This window comes from Lutjanus erythropterus, chromosome 10 (assembly GCF_056507025.1).
Source record: "Lutjanus erythropterus isolate fLutEry1 chromosome 10, fLutEry1.hap2, whole genome shotgun sequence".
NCBI classification, from domain to species: domain Eukaryota; kingdom Metazoa; phylum Chordata; class Actinopteri; order Lutjaniformes; family Lutjanidae; genus Lutjanus; species Lutjanus erythropterus.
The window spans coordinates 30,295,800-30,322,004 of record NC_139326.1 but is presented as its reverse complement, the minus strand read 5'-3'; the positions used below and the strand labels follow the sequence as shown (position 1 = coordinate 30,322,004).

Here is a 26,205-nt window from a genome sequence, read left to right as displayed (position 1 = left end):
CACTGGAAGGGAAACAGCAGAGCACCTCTTCATGTGGTGCTTCAATCATAATTTGGGTAGCCAATCTGGCCTTTAGATCAGTGGTTCTCAACCTTGGGGTCAGGACCCACAGGGGGGTCGCAAGATAATTTCTAGGGGACCGCAGATGGTTGTGAAGAGTAAAATAAAATCACATATTACGGACACAAACACTAACGAAAAGTCGCATTTGCATTTCTTGCAACATAAAACAGCAAATTTAACTGACTGCTCAGTCCAGCAGGCATGATTGGAAATGAGGCCGTCAAACTGACCTTAAAACATTTAATGAAATCTTCATGTCAAATCTAAATGCTACCACTTTAGTTAGAAAAAAGTAGCATTTGCATTTTTGTAACAAAACAGCAAATTTAACAAACTACTCAGGTGAGCAAGGACAATTTGAAATGAGGCCATATTTTAGGATGGGGATTGTTTTTTTTACACAAGATTGCCTACCAGTGATATGATTTTCCTCAGAATTGATTTTATCGAATGTGTTTTTGAGAATCAAAGCAATGGTCTTCCATTTGGTAGCTTTCATGTGTTATACAATAATCCCTGGACAGTCTCGGGTGGAGGGGGAGGTTGTTGCAAACAGCAACCTGATTATTCTTGGGGGTTGTGACTCACAAAGTTTGAGAACCATTGCTTTAGATGGAATTTATGATTTTACTTTCTTTTACCTGTGTAAATAAATTGATGTTGTTTAAAACAGCTTAAGCACAACTCATGATATTTTTAAACACGTCAGCATCCACCTTTACTTAGTGTGCACAGCATTTATCAGTAGGCTTTATTTAAGGAAAGAATGAATGACAAGGATTAAAATCAGAATAGAATAGAATGAGTTGTTTTTGTTAGCATGAATACTTCCCTTTCTTACTGATTCTGATTATGTTATTGTGATACTCTCATTGATAGTCAGCCTCACACAAAATGCTTTCAAACAATGCAGAGGTGATCTTTTTAGGAATTGTGATGTGATGCTGCTCTTAGTCACATGTGTCACTGCCCCTTTGTCTGGTGCATATCAACAACATTTACACTTCATTGTGCTCGATGTTTTCAACAGTAGGTGTCCCCGTCGAGGGATGACCACCTACCGTTCCCAGTCAGCTGCGTGTTCAGGGTCGACATGTGCAGCCTCTTCTTTGGCGCACAATCTGGTTTCATCATTTTATTGGAGCACAGGTGGTGGCACCATCTCATTGCAGGTCTGGCTTCTTTCACGCCTCTTTTTGTTGAAGGACAACACTGTTCGTGTTTACTTACAGTCTCAAAGGGCCTCCATACATATGAAATACTGTATGTAGGTGGATGAAAAAGATGGTTTTGCAGTGATTCTCAGCCATGACCCTGTACCTAGTGCACGGTAAAGAAATCAACTATCAATTGAAAAATAGATAAGATGCAAAGAAACAGGCCCACATTCTTACTTATATGAGAGTTACATTTTTGTAGTTTCTCTCTTTATGATCTTTACATTTGGTCAGGTAGTAATAGTTTAGCACAATACCATTTTTCAGTTGGACTGAGTCAGCCTTAAGCATTTGACTTGTTTAAAGCTATCATTATGTAACATTTCTACATTAAAATGTTTATATTATTGTCTAAAAATATTACACCTGTTTATTTTATTGAGTTGTTTTCCCTATCTTACATGTTTCCAACAATGGTCAAACTAAGAGAAACTATTCATGGTAACGGTGTGTTTTCTATTAGCAGCTACAGGATATGTGACATACATCAGAAAGTGACATAGGAAGTCAGCCAGTATGAACTTAAAATACATAATCATGTCGCGATTTTGAGCAGTATTTCTGCCTGAGTTAGGCCAGATAAATTTTCATTAGACATACAGCAGTCATTGTGAAATAATGAGGATAACAACTTCTATGATCCCACTACATCACAACTCCATCAAACTACGTCTTTTGTCATTGCTTTAATGCAAGAGAGACCTCTGATGGCAAAGTGTACACATTTTGTGTTTAAATCAGAATAAAGACAGCATAATGGCAGTCCATCTATAATGTATGGTAGCATATTAAGGGAAAATTTACAGTGAGCAGGTCATTGCAAAAAAAAAAAAAAAAGCACACAACAGGATGATGCAGGACTTGAATCATCCTCATAGTGTTTATTTTGCAATAATGACACACTTAGTGTACATTATGCTGCTTATTACACAGCTACTAACTTAACAAGAAATTCAATAATTTGATCCAAAGTATTAATTATAAAATAATTTCATTTATTTAAAAATTATTTTATTTCTCCTCCAGTGTCTCCAATGATCTGTTCTTCATAGTTTGCTATTCAGAAATAACAGACCTGTTATGTCTTTTATTGCTATCAATATTTCTTATCAGCCATATGGGTTTTGTTTACAGCTGCAATGATAAATTGATTAGCTGTCATATATTAAATAAATCACCAACTGTTTCTGATTAATTTATTATTGATTAATTATTTAAGAAAAAACTGCTGCTAACAATTAATCAAGACAATAATCGATTGATTAATTGACACTGAAAATTATTGGTTGCAGCCCTAGTTTTATTTGCTTTCAGTGTGTGCTTGTGCGTGGGCTTCTATGTTTGTTTGCATCCTCAAAGTGAAGGAGCCCCGGTCACAGATCAGTTTTGTTCTTGAAATGTTTATTTTCTCAGGCATCCCGCTGCCCCTTTTCTGCATCCCTGGAGGATCTGACCCTATCTCGCCTCTTCTGTCAGAGGGCTCTTTGGATAACAAGCTGGGGAAACAAGCTAGAATCAAGGTGTTCACAGCCACTTTTTCTGTGCCACTGACATATATATTTCACTTAGCCTCTTAGATAGAGCTTTATTCTTGACAGATCAAAACTGACCTTTTTTCTCAAGTTCATCAAATACAAAGAATGGCACCAGACACTATTTACCAGCATATGTCTGTACATGGCCCTGATGTTGTCAGTGCTGGCTTTATGCATGTTCTTGGGCCCTCATCTGTCAGTGCTCTGACTCATCATTGATCATATGAAAGTGCTGTGTCACATTGTCCATATTTCTAGAGTAAGCATTCAGTTCTGCAAATTCTGCCAAATAAAAACTGCTGTAGAAACAAACTTTGAGTAAAATGACCTTTCTTCTTTGGAAAGGTGATGCTTTGCTAGCAAAAATTACAGGTGAGACAGTTTTGTTTTCCCCCACAATGCAATGCTGTTAAAACCAAATGTAATGGCACAGAATGCCGGCAGGAAGTTCAAGCTATAAAATGGTCAAACTGCGGGCTTGAAGTGCAGTCTTGTTAGCAAAATAAAATCTTCTAGGGAAAGGGCCGCACTTTTGAAAGAATGTGAATGTGTCGAAGTGCTGCAGGAGATGTTCTGTTTGAATCTTTTTCAGAGGCAGGATTTCTCCTGCAATGTTTGTTGAGATCGAAAGTGGAATTGATGAGAAACAAAAGCCTTAGAAGTGTGTATTTTGGATGTTATGAGGAAAACAGCAAGAAAATAATGAGATGAGAATTGCCAAAACGGAACCCGGACGTATTTGTTCAATTTAGTGTTTTTTTCCCCTCCCCTTCCCTTCTTCCCAGTCCCTGAGCACCCTTTCACCTGGTTTATCCTTCCTGTGGATGAGTTGTAGGGAGTGAGCTGTTACCGGGGCCTAATTGTGTAAGGCCCCTTCGGACACTTGAGCTGCGCTGTCACCTCCTAGCCGCACTAAGGATGGACCTGTTGGCAGATGGCCAAAGCATAAATAGAGATGCATTTCCAAATCCCAGGTGGTGGAAAAGAGTTAGACTCGGTCCTGCTCAGGGCTTCTGGCTGGCTCTGCACTGCAAGCCAAAACAGAACACTGATAAATGTTCAGCTTGGCTACACAGAGCTGCATTAATTCAGGATGGCCAATGTGTGGCCAAATTAGTTTCAGTGTTGTTTTACTACAGACTGAGTTCATTCAACGTGACTGCAAAAAGAGATTAAGGTCGACGGTCTTGACTGAGAATGTGCCGCTTGTAAACCTTAAGATAGGATGTTGGCTGGTGTCTAGCATATTATTATTCCACTGCTGATTTCATCATGAATATGACTCAGCATGAGAGAAATTATATAGACATGTGAATGACCGTTACGGGGATGATAGTACTTTTTTTTTACCAAAGTATTCATGGATTCTCCTCTTGTGTTCATTAGACACAGAAAAGGGTAGTTCACAGAGAGGGTCAGCAAGGAAATGAATTAATAAAAATCAGTATGAAATTACTCTCTGTCGAAAACCACTGAAGTATTTTAATCTGGCAGCACTATCAATATTAAACTACATAAGCAATTCAGAATCTGACCCCTATAAGAGCTCTTTTTAGTGGATATGATTTAAAATATATGATCATGGTACAAATCTTTATGTTGTAAACTAAACTTATTTCTAAACTTATTTAATTCTTTATGTCTACAACACTTCTCTTTATGTCAAGGCTGTATGTTTTTTATCTTTAATATAATTTTGTTTCTTTCATTTGATTTTTTAGACACTTTTTAGCCATGCTAGCACCATGGCTCATGGGGTGACAATGTTGCTCAATTGGACGGTCTACTACCTTGGTCCAGACTGAAATATCTTGACGACTTTTGAATGGATCGCCAATACATTTTGTTCAGATTTTCATTACTCCCAGAAGGTGGATCCTACTGATTTTTCCTCCAGCTCCACTGTTTGTGGTTCACGCTGAAATTTCTTGACAACTATTTGATGAATTGCCAAAAACTTTTGAAATTTTTTCAAGGTCTGAGAGGATAAATTCTGACTTTTTGTGTACTACCATCAGCAGGTCAAACGTTTACTTCATTGGCAGATCATGTTGTATAGACATGGTTGCCAGACAAATTTAGTCTACTGACTTTAGTGATTCCCTGACTTTTCCTCTAGGGCAGTGGTTCCCAAATTTTTTTTTTTAACATGCTCCCCCCTTCAGATGCTGAAAAAAGTTCACATCTTCCCTGTTCCACGGTTATTATCAGTTATTTACAATAATTTGAGAAGCAATTTACAAAAAAACGATTCTGACTGAAATTAAGTTTAGTATGATAGCATCAGCAAATTTGTTAATTAATTTGTTATGTGGCTGTCCAGTCCAGTTGCTACATATCGCTATGCTTTGGCCAGTGAAGTAATAGCTACAGGTTAGGGTGGTGATACATGCTGACAAGGATGTGGGTGTTAGAAGATCATGTGCAATGCATTCAGGTACATGTAGTCACCACAAGCATTAGAACTTAACTTTCTTAGTCAATTTAGAATGCACTTAACAATTTATTGCTTCACTTGACCATCAACAATGATTGGACATCCACAAAAAGTAGTGAATTTTACCTTTAATATCTGTATCCTCATTAGGGATGTTCCTAAGGACTTATTTCCTTGTTGATCAAATGAAAATTTAAATTTGGACTGGTAGACCAGTCTAAAAGTAAGAAAACACACATATTTCATGTTGGTTTGCTTATTTTGGCTAAAATTAGCAGTGTTAGCACAAACAGCCTGCTCTCTTTGCAGGTTAACATCCACTGTGCTGTGCTGAATGTGGTTATTCATTGTGGTCAAATGGTCTTATGCCATTTTATTCATAGCCTACATACAACCTTATTTTAATTTTCTAAATCAGGCTACTGCCAATCTGAACTGGTTTTATGATGAACATAGATTTGATGTGACAGTGCTGAGCTTAGGTTTGGTTTTCATACTCAGATGTTTTCCACAACCCTGCTGACACTTGTCACTTAAATTTGACTGAGGATATCAACCATGTTAAAACCAATATATTGTATCTGTATGTTAACACATGGTACTTTTGTGATCTTGTGAGAGCACTTGTCCTTATTTTCCCCCATTTCAAGCCCTCACTTGCTCTTTGCGCATTACCTCCTTCCACTTTCTATCTGCATCTCGAACCATTTGAGTGTCTCTTAAACATTCTAGTGAGTGAACCTTGGTGATGTTAAAGAGCTTGTGGATCACACTGTTGTTCGGAGGTAGATCAGTATTCCCCTCACACACCTGCTGTGGAGGCTCCATCTGTAAGCTTAAAATCACACTTAAGGCTTTCCTCCGAGTGTCATTCTGTCTCTGAGCTGAGGGCTCTTCACATTCTACACACCCCAGCTTCGGAGGAGCCCCCCGGTCTGCATGTCTTCGAAATGATGAGTGTTTTGCTTCTCAGAACCTCTCTGCAATGCATCCTAAGATACCTTTTCAAGGGCTTCTGGAGTGCTGCTGTGAATAACTTTTCAGTGGGCTAATCCCACTTCAAAAAGCGAGTCCTTGGAATACACTATTCTTAATCCTGAATTCACAGTTTCATGCATCATCATATCCCTTGAAACATACAGCATGTACCACTGTGAAAACTGGCCGTTGTATGAGATGAGATTTTAGAACATTTCTGTAGAAGACAGCAACAAAATCAATACTCAAGCAAAGCCTTGCATGTGTTGAGGCTGAGACATATCACTGTGAAAAAACATTTCAAGGCAGTATCAGGTGATTTTAAAATGTCTCTTTCAGCTGGTTGTGTCTACTCTTAGAAATAAAGGTTCCAACAGGGTCTTTCCTGAAGAGCTGAAGTTCTGCCCTGAAGCATTTGCTTCTGAAGAGCCGGTCTTTGAAGAAAGAGTTTGTCAAAGTTTCTTTGTAAGACTGAGCACTGCATTAAGAACCCTTTTCATCCAGAAAATCATTTTTTGAAAAAGGTGAGCTCTTTCATCAAGGGTTCTTGGTAGAGCCCCCTGGGTGGGTTCTAGGTAAAGATCTTGGAATATAAAAATGGTCCTGGTAGAATCCCCCGAGTGTGCTCTAGATGAAAACCCTTGGAATATAAATAGGTTCTCAGCAGAATCCCCTGGCTGCATTCTAGATAAAACCTTGGTATCTAAAAAGGTTATTGGTAAAACCCCCTTAGTCTGTTCTTGATTAAACCCTTGCTTTATAAAAAGGTGCTCAGTAGAACCCCCTGGCTGGGTTCATGGTAGCATCTGTAGAAGGTGGAATGGTTCTGTATAGAATTCCCAGAGAGGGTTTTTGGGTGGAACCCTTACATCATAGGAGTGTTCTCCGTAGAAACTCTCATATGTGGTTCTGGGTGAAACCTTTCACAGATGGTTCTAGGTATAACCACTGATGCTGGATTCAAGGTAGAACTTTTTAAAAGGGTTCAAAGTGGAACCTTTATTACAAGTTCTACTAGGAACTAAAAAAGGTTCTCCTGTTGGGGACCAGCAAAAGAACCCCTTATGGTTCTAGTTAGCACGTTTATTTCTAATAGTGTGACTTCATGAGAGCCTGGGTAGGAATCCTGTCTTATGTGGTGATAGTCACTTCAGTGGCATGGACAGATTGACAGGAGAGACTGACAGTGGAGACAGACACTTCCCTGTTCTCTCTTCTATCTCTGCCTCAACTTGGAGAGACAGGGCTTGTCTTGGCCTTGTGTAGTGTGGACTAGACACATTTCACTGCACCAGGACCTGTCAAACACAACATCCAAGGATGATCGCCCATATACCAAGATGCAGCTATGAGGATATATCAGCAGTTCTTCAAGTACAGTATGGCATTATAGAACCATCCAGACTGGAATACATACAGCCCCGCACTGTATGACTGGGAAGCTTACTATAAAAATGTTTTCCAATTATTAATTAAATAAATATAATGTGTTATGTTTGTTGTAGGTTTATTAATTGTTTGTCCAGCTGTTCCCCCATTTAGATGTTTAGATTAATAGCGTTAATTATGCACGTTAAATGTAGGCCTACAGCCTTAGACATAACGTAAACTGCCATTGGGGCTTCTGTTTTTACCCACACACCATCTTGGTCACAAGCACCACCACCTATAGACCCAAAATATGTGGCAGTTGTAGCATTAACAAGCTAGCTAGCTAACTGGATTTCTGTGTTGCTAATGTAAGCAGTTGATCTGTGTAGCTAATGTTAGCGGTTGGCAATGAATTATTAACTCTAAGATTAACTATGGTGTCGTTTGTTCTTTATTTTTAAAATGGATTTTAAAATTATAATCCTGTCAATAAGCCCAATTTTTACTAACTGTATCTGAATGTAATTGTAATAGAATACATTGGAATTACCTTTTTTTGTGTCCAAATTAAGTAACCCTGTTACAAGTAATCCATTACTCCCCAAACTGGACTCTGTGTCTATGTCTATTGCTTCTACAGTGAATGCTAAAGCTTGCGTGTGCATCCAGTCATGAAAGAATGAATGTGTAACGCGCACACCGGCAGGAGAGGGGATCAGATATGACATATGATGAAATGCAAGTGGGAAAACATTGCATGTATCTGACTTTTACTGGTAATAAAGCCCTCAGTCTGTACACGCAAGCTACTAAGGTGTCCTGTCTTTCCCGCTGAGACGTGAGCAGGTGGCTCTTTTATCTGCGCCTCTTTGGAGCGGGTGCTGTGTTACATCAAAACTGCCAAAAATGAGTGGGGAAAAGTAATATTTGCAAAAGAAATAAATAACAGTGAGGCCTGCATCACAGGATAGATGAGCAGACTAATCATAGAGGGAACCAAAGACAGGACAGGGCAAGATACGCTGTTTTTATCACAACTGTAGCTCTATTATTGGCTGAGCATGTGTTTATATTGTTCCCATGGTGGTAATACAGTAGTGTCATGTGTATAACATGACATGGGCAGCAGAACATGCTGTGTTTGATTATCCTTTATTTAGCAGGGAGGACCCACTGACACAGAGGTCTCTTTTCTAGCGGGGCAACATAAAAAAAGAGTAAAATATACACGTATAAACATAGATATACACATTTACATATACATTTATTTCTATGCATAGATGTAAGCCCATACCCATATGATACCAGAGTAGACAGCTTAGCTTTAGTATTACAGAAATTTGGAAAGTATTCCGTGTAACGGTGCAGCAATACTGACGGCAGGCTTCCACAGTCAGTCCTATACCTCAGTGTTTTTAAAGTGGCCCACTCTTGAGATCTATGGCTCAGGATGTCAGCTGGCAAAAGATTAATCAGGTACAGAGGGAATTCACTAATTGGTGCTCTGTGAATAAACAAAATACGGTGTCGCTTCCTCTGTTGACCCAAGGAGGGCCCGCCAACTGCACGGTACAAGTCACAGTGGTGAGTTTGGAACCTGTCACGTGTGACAAATTGTCATGATGTATAGTGCTTGTACAGGCTACAAGCAAGAGGCCGCCGCAGGAGTGTGACTCCGTTAGGGTTGCTAATTTTGTGTATTTTCTTAAACCAATTATTGAACATGTCAGCAATCAAAAATAGATTCATCGTTAATAATTACTTAGCTTCAAACACAAATTTTCCTCAGTTTAAGTTTTATTTAAAAAATTCTAGTGTCACATTAGCCATTCTTGAAGCACAAACGATTTAAATGTATACAGTAATAAAACAACAAGGCTCTTGCTTGAAAGGCTGCTCTTGTCTGCAGATACAGATTGTGATCTCGCCAGATACCCAAGTACATGTACTGTTGGATCCATTCAAGGTCTATATTGTTTATGGTGTGCATCAATGAGGTCAGTGTTTTGTCTTGAGAATATCATATCCTTTACCTTTAATACCACCCAGAGCTTGTTGGATTGAGTTAAAATCAGTTTGTAAATATGAGGGAGCTTGTCTGTTTGAGGAGGATAAGGGATATAATTTTTTCAGTGTAAAGATCAACTCGACAGTTTTCTAATTACAGAAAATATGAAAAGCATTGAATCATCTGTAATGTTCTTCTCCCTCAGATGTGTCTGGGTGGTCACTAAATAAAACCATATGCTGTTGAGGCTGTGCAGTAGGTATAGGCCTAAAATTAGTGCTGTATATTATGTAGTCGAGGTGGACCAGATCATCATCAGACATGAAATTCTCATAAATTTTTCTTCTGCTCTTTCACATCTTTTTTCACATCATCAGCTTATGAGCTAATGATTCTTCCTACTCAAACCAGCATCCATGTAATGTAAATCAGAGGCTGTGTGTTTTTCTTTTTCCCTCTCATGAATTCATTCTATGCGCCCACAGATTGCGGTCTTTTTTTCAGTATCACATCCAACATCTGCAGTATCACCACACGAATCACATGGCATTAGCAGCAGCCTGTCCCATGGGAAACCAGACGGCTGTAAAAAAAATAAATAAATAAATAACAGGATGATTACTTCCCAGGAAGTACGAGTGCTCAAGGTCAGGGGTTAATTATGTGGCGGGCATAAACAAGCGGTTGTCCACTTCATTCCTGTCGATCACTGACCACAGAGGTCAAACCACCGCTTCTTGTCCAGAGACAGAGGTCAGCAGGTTCAGCTTGCTTACCAAACATTTGTGCATCCACTGGCCATGTGACATAAAAACAGAAAAGATAAGATGAAACTTCCCCAGGGAAAAGTGTGCATGAGGAGTAAACTGAGTCCAGCTGCAGAGATGTAACACGATGAGACATCTCCACATGAAAGCGAAGTCTTGACTAACCTCCAATTGTGTGTCTTACAGTGTCTTGGCAGAGGAAAAAGCAGGCTTTAGTCTGTTTTACCCAACATCTGACTGTAATTTAATGAAGGAAGTGGGTGAGATTCAGGGGCAATACAGCTGGGACATTACCTTTCATTCTGCTAATTAAGTCTGGGGGCTTTACAAGTGTGAGAGGATTACAAGCTATTAGCAGGCATTTCTTTCAATCATTTGCGTGATTTATGTTGTTATTTAGAGCAAGTTTAGGCTTTCTGTTGCTACTGCTTATGTATTTAAGACCAACTGACATTTTAATTCTATTATTTTAATATGAAAAAAGCTCTGTAAATTAAATGTCTCCTCTCCTATAATGAGTAAAACAGATAGCGTAGATGGAACATGTGCAAACAGCCAGCTGATTTCTTTTTTTTACTGAATTAGCATGAAGTATCATTGCATCATTGGTATGATTGTGTTGCTGACCGTCAGCCTGTATACAGACAAAAAAAGAGCAATATGAACTGTGAATTGCAGCAAACATTTGTTTTAATCACTGCATATTTATACATTTATGTATCAGATTTTTTTCAGCAGAATCTGTAATTACAAGCCACTCCAGAAGTTGGGATGGCAACACAAATTTAATCAATCACTGCAAATTCTGCATGACCTTGCAATTTTGTCCAATGACCACAGCATTTATGCAAATTTGACCAATCACCACAGCATCCTGGGAGCAGTCCCACCTGCAAACGTCATTCATGTTCGTCTCAATGAACTGACTCTGTGGTTTATTATTATTTTATCACAGGTACTGGAAAAATCACAAGGTTTATCATTATCAACATTTATCAATGCTATTCTACGATTTTACATTAGAATTTTGTGCCTTCTTGACTGGCATGCTCATTGGTAATAATAATGATGAACGAAACTGTAACTTTATTCACTCAATGCTATACATCAATTTCACTTATCACCCTCTTCTACTGCTGCTGCTGCTACTAGGTATCATTGCAACCTATATCAGTTACACATGGCATGATGCAAAACTTGAAATTTTGGTCCCTGCCAACAAAAATCACATGACAGTTCAGAAAGAGGGGCCCACAGTAGAAGTGTATTTATTGTGTTAGCAATCTTTTAGCTCATAGATATACCCTGTTCTATGTAGGGCTGATTATTTAGTTATTAGAGATTTGGCCATTATTAGGACCTTGTATTACATTTGTGTCTGGCCCTCGGCAGCCTGATCAATTGCTCACGTTCCGTCCCCATGAAAAATAATTAACCACCCCTGGTTTAGATGCTAAATGATGTTGTTCATTAATACCACATTTAACATTACACTGTCTGCTAGATTTATCTTTCCTTAAAGAATAGTATTAAAATATATTGTTCATGTTTTCTGACTGCACAAATGATCTGTTTTCTAACTTTGTCATTGTGTCATTGCTCTAACCTCTTATTTGAAATGTCTTGCAACACCCATTACAGCACAATTATTTCCACCATGACAGGCACAAAAGGTTTAATACACATGAAGGAATTTCGTCATTTTTTTTTTTTTGCCTCCTCTTTATGGCAGATTTGCATCTTCAATAACTCTCCTTTGTGCAAGGTTTGACACAATAGCTTACGTGTTGAATGAACTGGAAAGTAGAATCATCGGGCTGTGTGTTTGCGAGGCGGCAGCAGGTGCAGGCGCTGGTAGAGGTCAGTGCAGCCCAGTGGAGAGGGCACAGGTGACCCATCCAAACACAGGCCTGCTCCTGCTCTCTGGACACAACGAAGCCAATTTAGTGCTCGCTAGTGTTAGTTCCTGACACATAGCACCATTCATTGCTCTCATTATTGTCCGACTGAGACACTTTTTAGAGAGCAGTAGAGGAGCAGAGGCAGGGAGCGAGACATTCCAGTGGACCGATGAGAGACTGGTGAAAATCTGATATATTTTTGCGGTTCAATTACTTAGTTTTAGGAGGCTTTTTCTGTGTGCAAGGGTTAGGGATGATGAATGATGGTAACACTGTCTACGGTATTAATCATTTCATTAATCTTAATTTTAATATGTCTCATAAGAGTGACCAATTAATTTATTTTAAAAGCAGACAATGCAGTATATTTCTTAATGAAAAATGAAGAAGCTGCTGTATTGTGTTGCACTTTGTTCACCACTCTATGTGCAGAAGGTGGACAAAATAAAAAGAATACTTTAAAGCCCGGCAGCCACTGTGACTAGCCCCTGCACCACCCCAGCTGATTTCACCATTTTCTTCTCTGACTTTTTCCCGCCAATACTGTTTTTAGACATCAGAGTCTTTGATGAGATTCTGATTGGTCAACCTCAAGTGAAATGCTGAACACCTAACCAGTGGTGAATTAGATTTTGAGTCTGGTATGAACCACTGGAAAACCAGGTTATTCAAGTGTGATGCAGACCCAGCACAGAGAGAAAGCTGACAGAAGTCTCCACGTGATACAAACTTGTCTCTGTTAACGGTGACAAACAGTGTGTTATATGCTAGTCTCCTGTATGAAACGTCTGTATTTTCATTGTGCTGCTGTCCATTTTTTTCTCTCCCTCTCATTATAATGACTTGATATCTCAAAATACAGACTTCATATCTCAAAATAATGAGAAACCAGAGTCTTGCATGGGTCCAGTTTTGCAAACCTGCCCACACCCGCAAAGCTGAGAACCAGAACCGACCTGTTACCCGCAATTATCTCACCGTCAAATCAGCACCTGACTGGAACCATTAAAATAAGCCCCGTAACCCACCTGTAATTAAACACACATACACTCACTTGTCTCTCACTTGTGGCTGGGGCAGCTCTTGTGCTCTTACAGCTGTCGATGTGTTTCCATACTTTTTAAGTATAACTTTTTATAAGCAGCAAAACCACTGACAACAGTATTTGAGTGCCCTAAAATCCTCCCAACTTGTCCTTCAATGATGTATTGTCCACAATATGTTTTCCTCCACTGGCTATTTTTGCCTTTATGTCATCAGTTTTATCCTGGCAGGATATGGTCAAAAATTGTGTTGTAGGCAATTACAATAAAATCCTGCAGGCTGATTAAGTTTGATCTTGCAGTATTGCTGGATGTAATTGTTAAAAACACTGCACATATTTTAATTTCTGATTTCAAAAGCATATTATTGTATGGTATATGTTATATTATTGTTCTTAGTTATTTTTTTCCTATGCCTGCACACCTGACTTTATATCAATATATATTTTTTACACATTACACGATGTTTTTGTGGGTCACCCATCCCGGTACAGGAGTCTATGAGAAACTTTCTCAGAATAAGTACAATATTTTATAATTAAGCTGTTGAAAAAATCCATTTAGTATGATGTGATTATTTAGCCTGATCTCTTAGAAGCCTCAGCTGCCCCTGTAGTTTAGGGAAAGAAAATTAAAATAAAATCATTCTTAACCTTTCAGTTAAGTTCATTATTTCAATAAAAATGAAAAAATGGGCTTGCTGGCATTTGGCCTTTGTGCCCTTAAAAATTTAACACCAATGGCTAAGCGACCTTGCACCTAAAATGATGAAATTCCATGTCTGATTACAACCCAATGTGGTACCGCTAAAAAAAAAAAAAAACACTCTCAGTAGCATCAGCATCATCCTGCACAGTTTCAACAGAAAATGAACATTATAAGTTTCACTAAAGTGGTTATTATTGGAGAGCCAGTGTGTTGTATTGCATTAAATCCTACGCCTGCTAGTTTTATTGTCACCATGTGCCGTAAAAATCTTTTCTCAAACTGGCTTGTTAAATCGTTATAACCAAGATAGCACCATTTACATTAAAGTGAAGACATCAGCTGCACAGTGTTGTTTTACCACACTTAAGGCTTTAATGGCATGTTTAAAAGCAGAATGGTAGACTTTGACTATTATAAGTGAAGGAAACCTCTTTGGGTGCACGCCTGTAACTGTGTTACAGGAGTTGTGTAAACAGAGTTTATTTACCTGACTGCTGGGCTATCACATCTTCCCTCTGCACATTTCTCTCACCCTCTCCTCTCTTTCTTTCACAGTTTCTGTCTCTCCCGTCCTCTCCATGCTTCTCCTCACCTCTCCTCTCTAGTTTTTATCGGGTGGATTAACTGCATTCCCTGAAGTAATCCCTTTTCTCCCACCTGATTTGCTGGCAATACACCGCTTTTAAGTCTCACTTTCTCTGCGCTGATCTCCCAGGGGCTGATGGCCTCTCATAAAAGGGAAGCAAATTGTACATGGGCTGGCTGTGTTTTCCTCTCTCTCTGGTATGTTGTGCTCCAGGCTGTTTGACAGGCTTACCCATTTGGCTCACCTTCCTATTTGAACTTTCAGTACTGGTGGCAAGAAAGCAGGAAATGAACTTAAAGGGTAACGACAGTATCATTTATAGGTGGTGTGATTGCAGTGGTGAAATAACAGTGGATTGTGCTGTGTGCTGAATGAGCTGAGGATCATTCTTATTTTTTGTGCTACTCCATTTGTACATTCCTGCCCCATGATTTACTGGTGACCCGTCCAGACCCCCTGCTGTCCTTAAAGGGATAGTTTGGATGATTTAATGTGGGGTAGTGTCTTAGCTACAGTCCTGTCCTGTTGGACCCCAGTGTGGAGAAGCAGAGGGGCACCAGCACAGAAGTTAAGAAATGTTCTGCTGCTGGTGGGGTCAGCACCAAAGGGTATTTTAACCATTTATAGGACCAGTATGTAGAATTTAGGGGCATCTGTCACTGAGGTTGTAGGTGGCAGATTGCAACGATCTAAATACTGCTCGCCTCACCCTCCACTCCCAAGTGTGTAGAGGAGAAGAAACTATGGTGGCTGTGAAACTAGCAAAATATGTAAAAGGCTGTATCTAAAGCCAGTGTTTGGTTTGTTTGTCCTGGGCTACAGTAGAAACATGGCAGTTCAACATGGGGGGCCTCCATGGAAGAGGACCTGCACCCTCTGTAGATCCCCCTAAATCTCACACACTGGACTATTAAAAAAATCCAGACCATATTTAGAATATTTTAAACACTTCACTTTGGTGTCTGACAGCCCTTTACAACAGGAAACTGCCGTTATAGAAGGAAAATACTGCTCTATCCACACCAACCAAACTCCATGAGTGAAAACAGTAATTTTACCTCAGAACATGAGAGTTGCTGGTCTACCGCTGCCTCAACCTGTTAATTTGTTCGTGTTATTGTGTGACTTTGGTGTTAGAATAGCTCAGATTCCCTGAGGACACAATAACACAAACAGACTAACTGATTAAGGCAGCAGTAGACCAGCAGCTCCTGTGTTCTGCCAAGTAAAATTACTGATTTCACCCATGGAGTTTGGTTGGTTTGGAGAGAACGATACGGCTTTATGGCTTATTTGGCTTATTTAGCAGAGGTGCTATATATGCTATATATTTTTCTTGTTTTCTTGTTCCTCTGATATTTATGTTGATGGCCTTAATAAAGTGTATTCTTTTCACTTTCCATGTATTACACTCAAGAGCTTGCTCTGTTCAGATCTACAGCAACATTTGTGCCATTTATGTTAAGATATTCACATTAATGCTGCTGCATTTAGTCACAGATGGATCTACACTCAGCTAATGCATTGAATTCATTATATCTCCATGTTCACAAGTGGCTATAAAATCACATTTCCATTTGAGTGTTCCACTAAGGCAATTAGTAAACACCAAATATTCCCTGTACAAATTACTCTGCTGTGAAATGCCTGGATGATGTTTCATGAGGCCATGCTGCAGCCTTGATTAATAACTGTATTAGTATTTTTATTGTTGTTGTCACAGTCGCTAACAATAAGTGGTTCTTGAGGATTACAGCCATTAAAAACTGAAAAGCTGAATTGTTTAATGAGGATTGGCCATTGTTGCTCTCCATAAAAGGTGGGCTCTGATTGGTATTTTTCAGGTTAACGGGTCTAAATTGGATTGTAGTACCCCTCCAACTGGATTATTATTATTATAATTAAAACATAATCCCCCTTGATTGCAGTAATCAAGATATTTCCTTCTGACAAGTGCCTGTTTCTTCTTCTCTATATTACTAATGTGCTGTCAGCAGGAGGCTGGTTTCCTCTATTATTCATTCTGGCTGTTTTTGGATCCGTAATTGATCCTTTGCTAAGCACCACCTCCAAACAGCACCTGTCCAATCATAGCTTAGCAACCGTAACTAGAGCTGTCAAGATTTCCATTCCTCTACATTTTGAAGGTGTACAGGAGGCTCTGACAAGCGCGACACTTGGTTTTTCATGAGTCTGGAAGCTGACAGCTTTTTTGTAGTCTCTCAAAAACATGAAACTCAGGAGCACGCGTGTGGTGAAAGGATTGAACTCTGTCTTCATCTACTCAAACATAAGCTGCAAACATTAGCATTAGTCTGGCTAACTAACACTAGTTTACTAGCTGCAGTAACTTTACCTCCAGCCAAACTTGTTAGATACCACTGCATTTGCATTTGTTATGTGGAGGTTTGAGAAGGAGGATGTGGGCTGATGCAGAATCAAAGTGGGTGGAGGACAATGCACTCTGGCTGGCTGCCTTAGGTCTAAGCCAAGTCAGCTTAGGTCCTATCTTATTGCGACTGTCTTCCACGAACGTGGTCTGGCTCGAAAGCTCTGGAAAAAATTAAGCGACCACTCTCACAAATGTTTCTTAAATCAGCATCTCTACCTGTATGGCAGCCAGTCCATTCCAGTGTTTGTTGGATTCCAACACAAGCCTCCTCATTCTACTTAATGAGACACTGATTAGAAAATATTAGTGTTGTGTTCTTTAAAAATGAATTTTCTGCCAATAAATGCACTAAATGGCAATATTTTAATTTTAAATTTGAGAGAATGTTGTCAGCAGTTTATAGAATAAAACAAAAATGTTAATTTTACTCAAACACATACCTATAAACCTAAAACCAATTAAACTGATCATTTTGCAGTGGTCTCATAATTTTTTCCAGAGCTGTACCTGCCGTATTTCACCGTCTGATGAATGTTTGCTGAGATGTAAGCTAGATGTTAGCCCCAGTCTTTTTGCATCAACACTATATCCTGTGTGCAGCTTGAGACGGACTTTTCACCCAAGTCAGGGAGTTAGCAGTAGCTTACATCAGCCAGCTACACTTACAAAATCTGCTTGTGAGTTATTATTTTAGCCAACAAAATCCACCATCGTCAGCTAGAAATGAGAAGCTGCTTTTGTATATGTCTCTGAGGATTCAAAGACCTTGTGTTCAACAATTACTCCCATTTTCAATGTTATATCTGCCACTGTTATCACTGTAAACATAAATGCATAAATGCAGTGTGAGGATGATGTGTGGCAGGCAACTAAGGAGGGCGGGGCTTAGCAAAGGGTCAATTGTGTCTCTGTAATTGTCTTGATTATAGCTAATCAATCTAAGAACATAAGAAAGATCACAGGTCAACATGAGGAAATTGGGTTATAGCATGTTTCTGAATCATATTTGAAACATAATAGGTGCTGCAATTAACTATCAAGAAATACATTAACAACCGATTACTGTTGAATCTGTATCTGATTGCAGAAAGATGTTCAAATGTTGCAACGCACCCAAAAACACTTAAACCCACATCTTTGAGTGATTGGCTCTCTTATGCCTGATCTTAAACATTTTTTAACATAATTTTATGAAATAACATAGATCAGATAACTATTTGAAATTGGTCTCCTTTTCGTATATACGTTTTTAGAATGAATATGAATATTAAAGTAATTTATTTATGATTATATAATATATTAATTATGCATAATAATGAGAGTTGTAATTCCTTCATGCCACACGAAATTACAATATATGTAGATAATTAAATTCAGAATAGAATAGGATAAAATGTACAAGAAAATAAAATGAATAAAACATATACAGTTAGTTATGTACATATATACATATACTTGTGTACACCATGTAGTGTATTTTTTTGAATTGGAGTCTGGGGGAATGTGAACAGCAGAAGGATAGTGATAATAAAATGGTCGACATCTTCACATAAAAATCTTGCTAGAAAAAACTGTCCATCAGTCACGATCAGTTTCAATCTGTTCATTTTTGCACAAACCATCATCGCCGTAAACACAACACCTGCCTCCCTCGTCCTGCTGGAGTCTTGCATGTTGAGTTGTTGTGTTTCAAATGTTGTTTGTCAGACGTTGTTACACAATTATTAAATCATTTCCATCCCTCACAAATCTTCAGTTTTAAGCTCCAGACCTTACTATGTGTACAGAGCATCTCTCCAGCAGTCTCCTGTAGGTTGAGTCTCCATGATGCAAACCACTACATGCTCACCAGTAGACTGCAGACGGTGTAATTTTGGGGGAGATGGGGAACTATGAACCAACTGCATCTTCAATATTTTCAACCCAATTTTATGAAATAACAAAGGTCAGACTATTAAAAGACATTTTTCTCTTTCTTCAGGATATCAAGTTAAATTGTTTATCATTACACAACACAGGGTTGCACAACAAAATGAGAGTTGTAGTTCCCCCATGCTACACAAACAAACACCACATGTGAAATATAGAAGTTTTGAAGTATTGAAATTGAATCTTCACGATAAAATCAAAAGTCAAATTGTGGATTGGGAGAATCATCACAGCCCTAAAATAAGATAAAACAACGTGTACAGATATTTATGTATTCACCCGGTGTAATTGGGTAAATATGTTACATTTCTCTCAGTTATGATTTATATGTTGAGAGTGGACCCTGCAGTGTTGCGTTTATCTACCTACTTTGTGTCCAGCGCAGTCGTGTGTTGATACAGTCTGTCTTTCAAGAGTCGTGTTTGTAGTGCCAACTGTGAAAATCCGCTCTGATGTTGTGCTCTGAAAGCCACAAGATGAGAAGCTGGCTAGTAAAAAAACATTTTCTTCAATATATCCAAAGAATGTTGCACAAAAATATACAAACTGAGTAGCATCAAATTCAGAGGATTAGTGTTTTGCTATTCATTTCATGTCCAGTCCATTTGATGTGTACATTGTCTTCTGTATTTCATTAAAATGTGTGTATACAGCAGAGGATTAACAAACAGCAGGGCTGCTCTATCGTCAGCTCTTATCTGAAGCAGGATGTGGCTGCAACATTACAAGACACAACAGGCCTTGTCTTGTATGTGCAAAGGAGGAATAAATACTTAGTGTTTGGTTTTCCATATGTCCGTTCTGTATGTATTCTGCACATCCAGACCAGGCAGACACACAAATGAAAACAAAATAGATGTGTGTTTGAAGCCCAACCTGCACGATATCCTTCATCGTCTTTTGGGAAAAGTTTTACAGCTCAATTTCATCAAACATCTTCTCACCCAAATATAGTTGTCTCACAAGTCCCCCGTGGACTTTAGGGTGATTCACAAAACATTGCTCATTTCTCTGCCTCTCTCCCTCTCTTTTATTTCACTCTATTTGCTTATTTATTTATTTATTTTACTTTTCTGCTCTGCTGCCGATTAAAGATGCAGCTGCTTCCAGTCACAGTACCTCAGTGACCATTATGTGTGAAGACCATGACTATATTTCTCTGGAGCACGGCATTCACCGAAAAAAGATATATTTTGAGATATCACAAAATGTGCCCAAGTGACTATTATAGATATTATAGATAAAATCTCAGGGAGTCGAAGCACCATGACAGACTTACTTTAATCATGTTTCACTTTCTTAAGCTTTCCAAATCTCAAGCTTGGTTACATATTCATGAAACCAAAATGTACCTTTGAGTCCCAGACGACTCGCGGTATGTTTTGGAGGATTAAAAGTCTTGTAGCTGCCATAGAAAAGTTTGGAAATCATTAGAAATTCACTTAAATTGTTCAAAAGTTTACAAACTATCCTGATAATCCCCTTTCCCTCAGTGCAAATAAATGTGATGGGTGGTGTTGTGTGTCTGACACGGTTTATAATTGATTCGATGAATCAATCAGAAAAGTGTGATTTCAGAGAGCAGTTACAGTAAGATGATAATTCTGTGGCAGTTGAACATATTGATAGTCTGTTCTGCTCTTATGTTTCTGTGATATTTTAATGAACAGACTGAGGATATGTACAAAGCCCACTGCGACATTAGGTGCCAAATTTTGCGGCATTGCTATTTTTCAATTTAGCATAGGTATTTACTGACACTACAGATGTAAATGAGTCCAGGTGCAGTTCATCCGATTTGCACAGAGTGCTTGCTAAATAATGGTTGAATAAAATAAATCTGGTGCTGAATGGCTTGCTCACGTCTGGAAAGCAATGGAGCACAAACAAGGCTTTTCAGCTGCTGAACTGAATATTATTAAACAGAACAAATTCTTCTCACAAGAGAAATGCTTTCTTTAAATCAAATTACTCTGATGATGCACTAACAACAACAGTCACTTCCGGGTAGAAAACTTTGAATTATGGACATATTTAAGATGAGCAAACCCATCTGACATTCCTTCTTATTGTATGTATTGAGTTGCTTTGCTAATTTCTTACTGTGGCCTAAAATATCTCAGAGACGCAGAGTTCATGGACCAAATGAAGACACTCTCCCAGTTGTGTCTTATTTCGTGTGGCCATCTTTGACGTCTGGGTGTGGCCTGCGGGTCATTTGTTTGTGTCCATTTGTGTCCATTTGCTTTCCAGAGAGTGAAAGTGTGCAGCTTTGCTGAAGCAAGGTAGAGACCAAATGAGGAGAGGAAGCATCAGTGGCAAGAAAGGCGGTGAATCAGAGAAATAAAACATTCTTATCTCCACCAGGCGTATGCTGAAGGACCTTTGTGATTCACAGTTTTTGAAAAACCCTGAAAAATTTATTTTAGGCCTCAATGACGTGACCAGAGGCATTATATTTTTGGTTCATACCGGTCTTGTAAATGTGATGTCTAAAGAATGCCTTGAGGGAATTACTTCAAACTCGGCACGAAGAACTCAAGAATGAACTGATTATATTTTGGTGGTCAAAGGTCACTGTGAGCTCACAAAACACAGTTTTGGCCATAACTCGAGAATTTATGTGCTTATTATGACAAAAATTTCTCACAAATGTGTAATAGCATTATAGCAAAGCTGGAGATGAACTTATATGTAACTATTTGCATGCAATTATGTTACAAAAATGAAATTGTAACAAATAATATGGAATTAGATTACAGTCACTGATCAAAATGTTAATGATTGCAGGGGTTACATCCAAATATTCTTTTTGGGTTGCCTCTACTGAGTGCAATCTTCTAGTTTTCAGATTGTTTCACAGCAGTTATGTTAATAGCAAAAATAAACAACCCTCACGCTGTCATACAACCCTGCACTAATTGCTGCAACATCTGAATTCAGCCTAACTCCTAGTATGGGGTAAACTCAAGCTGTTATTTTCTTAGTCAGTGGCTCAACAGGTAAATTAGGTATCCAGCTGTTAGTGAAAGTGTTGTTATTAATTTAATATGAAAGCATAAAACATGCATTTTGAATGAATGATATGTATCAACTTTGAAATAAAACCATGGAAAAAGAAAATATTCAACACAGTTTGTGTTATTAATTTATCTTTTAGTCTCCATGAGTATTGGCAGACTTTAATAAAAACTGACTATTCAGTAACATTATTTATTTTAGCAGGCAAATGGTGAATCTTTTGACTGTTATTTTTACTTGCTTTATGTTATGTAGCTTGCAAGTATGGTTTGCATTGCTCTCATATTGAAAAGTACACTAAAAGTATGATTATTATTTCAGTTACAAAGAAAATACACTAGGTTAATTGTTCTTAACATCTAGAAACTTGGGTCTGTGTTCCATCATTGATAGTCTCCTGAGGAGCTACGTGATTTATTACTTTGAAGAAACCGGAGTCTTTGTGAGAGCTTCTATGGGCAGACAGAATCAAGTAACACAGAGAGAAAATTCAATATATGCTCTCTACCAATGCATTCTAATGAGGATGAGGTCCTTCTAATTGCCTACATGTCTGCTTCAAATAAATGAATGCACCTTTTTTTGTTTCTTGGCTCTTCCAGATATTAACGAATGCGAAAGGGACCCGTGCAAAAATGGGGGCATTTGCACAGATCTGGTTGCCAACTATTCCTGCGAGTGCCCGGGGGAGTACATGGGGAGGAACTGTCAATACAGTAAGTGCTCATGTTCCTTTTTTTAAATGTTTGTCTTTTTAACTATTTTACAACTACCCAATTATTTTAACAGCACACCTGAAGCTGCAGGTAACCGCACAGTGGCAAGGCAATATATCAACCAAGCAAACTGCTCCATCAGAGACTAAGAGCAGAGTTTAAAGGGATAACTCGGGCTATTTGAAATGGGGTTGAATGATGTCAGTTTTTCAGTTTATTAGCTACTATAGATGGTGGTCCATAGGTGTATGCTATATTTAGAATATTTACAGGCTTTTACTTTGTCATTAGTTATTAGTTAGTGTCATTATTTGTCTTTTCTGACAGGAAACTGCCATTATAAAAGCAAAATATCACTCTCTCCAAATCATCCAAACTCCAGGGTGAAATCCGTAGTTTGTTTGTGTCATTATGTTACTTCAGTGAACCTGAATTAAAACACTGAGGTCACACCGCAATCACACAATAATACAAACAAGCTAACAGATGGAGGCAGCAGTAGGAGTTTGGTTTGTTTGGAGAGAGTTTGGCTCAAAGAGCAGCAGTTTCAGCTCAGATAGGCTGTCGGACAGCACTGAGAATATTCTAAATATAGTGTACACTTATTTTTTTTTTTTTTTTGTTGCTGACCGTGTCCACAGCAGTTCATAGCTTACATTTGGTGCTGATGCTCATTTCCACTTCTCCAGACTGGGGTTGTGCTGATTGACATCTCTGTTTGCTCCTGCACTGACTATTGATAAGCACATCCAACAACTCTACATAAAAAAAATCCAAACTATCCCTTTAAGAACATCTAATCATGCTTCAGTGGATAGTGCACCGGCCTTTGATGAAAACTTTTTAGAGGTTATTCAAGATTGTCAAGTCTTGAGTACATTTATTTGCTTTGAGATCTGTTTTGTAATATCCATTATTGTCAGAGAAGAGTTTGATATTCTCATTTGAAAGGTGTAAAGGTAAAAATAAATTAATATTTCTCTGTATATTAGTTTAATAGAAAACATGAATAACAAGAAAAAAGACACATTCAGACAAACACAATAAGCCCAAACGCATAATAATAATACAAAAAAAAAAAATCTAAACATTTGAATGCTGAGAAGTCACGGCCACTTCGGGCTTGTGAGGCTTCATTCAGTTCTTTTGCCCAGTGGCTGTGTGCTTCATCTTCTCTGAAGTGGCTTTCTTTTTTGCAAGACACTGCAGAGCTCATGTGTTTATTATGCTATTGTGGGGATTTCGTGTGCTCAGTCTAAGAACATATTAGGATTAATGTATCAGTGGACTGGCAGCCCTGAGCCACCTCTGTACTGCTTCTCACTAAATGAATTCATCTGATTTTCCATCTCACTGTAGGTGCAAACAGTTGTTCAGCAACAGACTAGATTTTTATTTTTGAACAAGTTTGCTTTAGAAAGAGAGAAATGTCACAAGTTCTGATTGTTTTTCTAAACTGACTGACAGAAGGCAAAGGGAAAATTGTGAGCGATTGAGAGGAGTGAAGAGGCGCAGCCTGACTGATTTGGTTGGTGCAGTGATTGAAAAACTCCAGGAGAAAGATTTCGTCTTGCTGATTGAACATATGCTAAGCTCCATTATTTGTTTAATGATGCTCATTTCCATCTTCCCATATAAATTCAATATTTGTACAGCATATTATACAACCATTTATTCAGCTTCAGTTATTTTCTTAGTTGCAGCACAGTCTGCAAGTATATGGATGGTTTGTTTTTGTTTCTGTGCTTCAATATATTCGATTTGAAATGAAACAATGACCATGAGGCGAAATTGCTGACTCTCTGCCTTAATTTGATGGTGTTTACATCCACAGCAGATGAACTGAGCAGAAATTGTGTTTTTTTTTTATACATATCCCCGGAGGGTGAAAAGGGCAATAAGTCCGACACTGTTCAACCAATATAGATGTTAACAACCTCAAACACCCCTCCAGCTAAAAATCAGCGCTATAACTTTTTTTGTTTGTTTCATTTGAAATCCAGTGTGCTGGAGCACAGCCAAACACAGTCTTAATACTTTCACACCCAAATGTAAGTTTTCTGACAGAGCAATCTTTTTTAGAAATGTCTTCAAGCCACTGGAAAACTAAATCCACATTAGCCTTCCACAGGAACTATGTAATTTAGGGTCTTAGTTTTAATCCATATTCAAAGTATTATCATTTAAGTTTTTGTACACATTTCTAATATTGGGTTTGAACTGGGTGCAGTTATGTTCAGACATTTATTACGAAAATTCTGCGTGCAACTCAGTAGCATCTTTCATTAGACCCTCCCTGCCTGGTTAACTCCCACATCATGCAGACTTTTCTTACTCACTTTGGTTTATCGCCAGGTAGATTTTTTTAACATATTCATCATGGTGTTCAGGTGCCTGTGCTTCAGTGTAATGTAATACACACTGACTTTTAGCTAAAATTTTGTAGTCTTCACATCCATGCAGAGATAACCCTGCATGATGACGTCCCTGTGACATCATTTTGAGTTATATATAGAAAATAGATCTTTATCATTATTGTGCTCAGAGTACAGTGAAAATCTGTTGTGCAATTCTTCAGCAGTGTGCAGCATAAAAAAAATATTCCCCTACTTCTCCAGAGCCTCAGTGGAAAACTTTTTCCCACAAGCTGAGTGGTACTCCTTGTGATGAATAAAGAGATTTTAATGTATAACAGTGGTGGAATGCACCTTTAAAATCAAAATCAAAATTTTGACATTGCTGTTGCTATTGCATTGCTAAATGTATTATTTGTTGACTTTGTCATAGCCTTATCATAAGAACAGTCAGTTGGGTTCCCAATGAAAATCAAATACATAGAAAAAGGTAGAATGTGTGGAATATACTTTTATGCATGAACTCATCATCTACTCTGACTTGTTCCTTCAACCCACGTTGTGTGTGGGAAGTCCTGCACACACACACACTGACTGTTGCAGATTAAGCAGCTGTACATTTTCTGGCTATACCCATAATCACCATGAGAGTGTGAAGGCAGTGGGCTTTTGGCCGTTGTTTATCTGTTCAGTGATTATCTGATTTTTTTGAAACAATTACAGTCTTCAATATTGATTCCCATGATCAAATGGAAAGCGAGAAGTGAGAAAAAGAATCATATCTTTCACTTGCCAACATGACTCCCTGCAAAATATACAAGAAGGCACAGAATACAATGAGATAACACTTGGCACAAGCTGCCTCAGTCTTTCTGCTGAAGCAAATTTGTGATTGTTACTGCTCAAATCATCCAGAGACATTCACACTCAGACACTAATATGGGTTAAATGGTCGGTTAAAGATCCAATATTGAGGGGAGCTGATGACTGTCCAGGGCCCCATTTTCCAAAAGCATCTTAACGCTAAGACAATTGTAGAACCATCTGCCCTGAGCAGGAGCTAAATCAATTCAAGTACACCAAGTTTACTTTAACTTTCTTTGACCCTGTAACATCAGATAAAACGTGGTATCTCTGTATTAAACAAAAGCATGGCAATAAGCTGGAAGCTCTGGCTGT

The 26,205-nt window shown here is 38.4% G+C and overlaps 1 protein-coding gene across 2 annotated transcripts in view; it reads left to right on the top strand.

Moving 5' to 3' along the window:
• The window catches only part of edil3a (EGF like and discoidin domains 3a), a 165,976-nt gene that overhangs the window by 67,202 nt on the left and 72,569 nt on the right, over positions 1–26,205 (top strand). For both annotated transcript variants that reach the window (XM_084729008.1, XM_084729007.1), the window contains exon 4: positions 22,559–22,672. In XM_084729008.1, coding sequence (XP_084585134.1) covers positions 22,559–22,672 — 114 coding nt within the window. The remainder of the gene's footprint in view (positions 1–22,558; positions 22,673–26,205) is intronic.